We start from the raw sequence: 4263 nt of genomic DNA, 5'->3' as shown, positions 1-4263 counted from the left end.
CCTCTGTTCCAAACTGTGCAAAAGGGAAATGCATAGCTGGCTCTACATGCTAACTGCAGCCAGTAGATCGAACATAGGAGGAAGAGCCAAGCACTAGTCTGCAAGGGCGCCAGCATATGTGGCAAATTGCCCTTCACAAAACAAAAACAAAAAAACAGATCAATCAACTTCCTATTGGAAACAATTGTTTAAATCAGTTAAATGGGTGTACAACCTGCAGACTATAGATGCATTTACTCTGGAAAAGCATTGGAGTTGCTAGGCATGCAACTCATTATGTCCAGAGAACAATCAAACAGTCAGTGGGACCTAAGAGATCACTAACTGCCCACATATCATGATCCATGAGTCATGAGCAGACCTGAACAAAGACTCTGAAATGAATCTACCTTCCTATAAATAAGTGGTTACTTCAAGAAATTTGTGTTGAGATCAGGTCAATGAGCTTCTTTAATCATAGTACAAGGTTTCCATGCTCTGACCATCAATAAGTTGAGAAATCCACAAAACGTACTCAGCTGATCTTTATATGAAGAGAAATACAGCTATACACTTCTTGAAGTGTCTATACTACATACAAAATGTTACAATTAGTGCAAAACTAGGTTGCAATTGGCTATTATGAAACTTTTTTTGTTATAAATTGAAATTATTACCTAACATATGTTGTCTGTTCGTCACACTCTTCTAGAAACCCACCAGCAAGTGAAAGGCATTCGAAGACAGTGTTTTCTTTTTCTTTTTTGCGGGTAAAGACAGTATTTTCAATTCAGAGAAGATCACAAATCTGAAAATACCATACGAGTGTCCAACTGAAAGAAACAATCATCGCCTCTCAACTTTGGTGACAACTCCCAGAGCAATGTAGAAATCTTCTTCCAATCTTGGTGTGACCTCTCCCCAGCTGTGAATGTGTGCATTACATTATTGACCTCTACTGCACTAATACCTGGCACTTTTTTCAAACCTTTGTCTCTGATAATGCCTCTAGTCTCTTTTACACTGTCCCACTTTTCATCATATGCATATATATTGGTCAAGAGATTATAGTAGCCAACATGGTCAGGATCCAGCTTGAGCAGTTTGGCAGATACCACTTCACTCATATCTGTGGCACGGTGTGTTCTGCAGGCAGCAAGCAAGGCACACCAAGTATGAGCATCAGCTGTCCCACCGATTTCATAAAGGAGCTCTGAAGCCTCATGAAATTCACCGGCACGGCCAAGGAGATCAACCATGGCACTACGATGCTCTATATTTGGCGTAATTCCATAAACCTGAGTCATGCTTTTAAAAATGGACTTTCCTTCCTGCACAAGTCCAGAGTGGCTGCAAGCCGATAACAGAGATACAAATGTCTGGCTATTAGGTCTTACTGATGAGGCAACCATCCTTTGATACAAGGCAACAGCATGCTGCCCAAGGCCATGGACTCCATAACCTGCAATCATTGAGCTCCATGTCACAACATCCTTTTCAGTGGCACTTTCAAACACCTTGACAGCGCTACCCAAGTTCCCACATTTTGAATACAAATCCACAAGTGCAGCTGTCACAAATATCTTATCACTGAAACCAGTGTTAACCACATAACCATGAAGACAAAAGGCTTGACGCAAAACACCAGACTCCGAGCATGCAGCTAGTACCTTCACCATAGTGACAGCGTCAGGGACAGGACCATCCAACAACATGCACTTGAACACTCGCATCGACTCATCAGGGAGACCATTTTGGGTAAGACCACTAATGACCGCTGCCCAAACTACTGCATCTTTCTTTGGCATCCGGCAAAATAACTGCATTGCCTTCTCATGGCACGAGCACTTCATGTACATATCAACCAGCGCAGTTGCAACTGTCATCTCAAGTTCACACCCTATCTTCACAGCAATGTCATGCACACTCTGACCTTCTTCAACATCCAGAGCAAGCGAACAAGCCTGCGCAACACTAACCACAGTAACTGAATTTGGCTTCATTCCAGCCTGAACCATTTTCTTATAAACGCTCAATGCTTCACAGGAGTCTCCCAATTGAACATATCCTGTGACCATACAGCTCCATGTGACGACGTCTCTCTCCGTCATTCCCTCGAACAACCTCCTGGCATCTTGCGGTGCTCCATTCCTCATGTAAAAGGCAAGAATAGCATTCACCAGAGCCAAGTCATACTCAAAGCCATTCCTGAGAACAAAGGCATGGCAGGCCTGCCCATTTCGGACATCCCTGAACTGAGCCGCTGCCGAGACCACACTCACAAGAGTGACTGGACTTGGCAAGACGCCCTGGCCAACCACATTCCTTGCAAAGAACTCCAGTGCCTCCTCCGCCATCCCGTTCTGCTCGTACCCGGTCACCACGGAAGTCCGGAGGACCATGTCCGGCTTCTCGAACGCATTGTACGCGTTGACAGAGGCAACCATGTCGCCGCACTTCGCGTACATCTGCACAAGCGCGGCGGCCACGAAGGCGTCGGCGTACGCAGCGCAGGATCGGACGGCGAGAGCGTGCACGGCGCGGCCGTGGGCGAGGGAGGGGAGCATGGCGCAGGACTTGAGCAGCACGGACAGCGTGAATGCGTCCGGGCGCACGCGGAGGTGCGGGAAGAGCAACAGCACGTCGCGCCACTGGCGCGCCCGGACGCGGGCGCGGAGGAGCGCATTGGCAAGGCGCGGGGTCGGGTCCGGGATTTCATCGAACAGGTGGCGAGCGAGGCCGGGAGGGTAGGACGCGAGGACGTGGGCGGTGAGGTGGTGGGAGGAGTGTAGGTGGCCGGAGCGGAGGAGGTGGGCGTGAAGGCGGGCGGCGGCGTGCGGGGTGGACGGCTCCGCGGCGGCTTCTAGAAGCTTCTGGAGCGGTTGCCAACCCCGCATGTGTGAGAGCGCAACGAGGGCAATCGCCAAGCGGTGAGGTCAGCTTCTCAAACACTTCTATGCAAGTCTAAACATTGTCTGACTTCAAATTCTCACAAAAATGGTTTCATATTTCAGAACTCTGTGTATAATCGTTTAAAACAGAATTCTCGTGTTTCGAAACCGTCTAACCGTCTAGGCCTATTTGGTTAACAGGATTTCAAAACACAAAATTTGCCATGCCATATTAAACTCGGTAGAAATTGGAAACATTTGGAATGTGCAATAGCTTAATTAATTTAAAGCTAGGCTCTCCTTGAGCCTTTTGTCTAAAATCTTGTTATTCGGATGCCTAGTCGGGACTATGGTCCTTATGTTTTGTAAGACTATGTTTGTAGGCTCATTAATTTAAAGCTTGGCTCTCCTTGAGCCTTTTGTCTAAAAATTTATAAATCTATATTACTCTCTTCGTCCTAAAAAATTGCTTAATTTTTCCTAGATACGAGTGTATCTATAACTAAACTATGTCTAAATACATCTGTATCTAGATGAAATTGAGCAGTTTTTTTGGCACGGAAGAAGTATATGGTCGAACTGTAAATTTTATTTAGTAAAAGAAAATGTATGGTATATTGCCATAATTTTGGCTAGATTTACAGTTATATTACATGGTTGAACTTACTTTAAATTTTATTTGGAAGAAAATTCATGGTAGATCACTGAATTTTATTGTACTTCTGAATTCTACACAAACAAAACTTGACAAAAGAATTCCTTAAGAGGTAGAATCCTCTAAAATTTCCACATGGTTGGATAATTTTATTGCTCGTGACCATTATATCATAGATGCATAACATTATTATGACATGCCACAAACAGATAACATCTTGGGGTTCTCGGAACTCGGAAGTGTCCGTAGGCATGGACGATCTCAAATTACCAGCCTCGTTGCTAAACTTTACACAAAATACGTAGAATGTATAACTGTTCAATTTCGATGTAACAGGAAAAAAGTAATACTAGAACAGTACTCCAAGGATATATACGAACTCCTAGGTAGGTGTAGAGCCGTAAAATTCACTCAGTTTCTCTTCGTCGCCTTAATCCTCTGATCATCGAAGGCGAATTTAGTTGAGCAAATGTTTTGAATAAAGGAGTTGTACTCATCGTCGAGCTCAACGAAGCCATGGGTCTCTAGCTTCCTTCGGACGAAAGCATCGGCCTTGGCAAGCCGATCGTGGAACTCGTTGAAGAAATCGGCCGCCTTGTTCAAGACCTCAATCACCTCGGCGCCAACTGTCGATGATCCGTCGTCCTCAAAGCGGGGAACTCGCTGGTGTTTCGATCTGGAAACGTGAGAGTCGACGAGCTCCGCCGGCATCCGACGCTTCCGCGTGATCTTCTCCGT

At 45.5% G+C, this 4263-nt stretch overlaps 1 protein-coding gene across 1 annotated transcript; it reads right to left on the bottom strand.

Moving 5' to 3' along the window:
- Positions 1-442: 442 nt before the first annotated feature.
- On the bottom strand, positions 443-2546 carry LOC124688139 (putative pentatricopeptide repeat-containing protein At3g01580). The gene has a single exon (XM_047221854.1). The coding sequence runs from the start codon at positions 2544-2546 to the stop codon at positions 780-782; it is 1767 nt and encodes a 588-aa protein (XP_047077810.1). The 3' UTR covers positions 443-779.
- Positions 2547-4263: the final 1717 nt, after the last annotated feature.

Source organism: Lolium rigidum, chromosome 2, assembly GCF_022539505.1.
Source record: "Lolium rigidum isolate FL_2022 chromosome 2, APGP_CSIRO_Lrig_0.1, whole genome shotgun sequence".
NCBI lineage: Eukaryota > Viridiplantae > Streptophyta > Magnoliopsida > Poales > Poaceae > Lolium > Lolium rigidum.
This window is presented reverse-complemented; position numbering and strand designations above follow the sequence as displayed.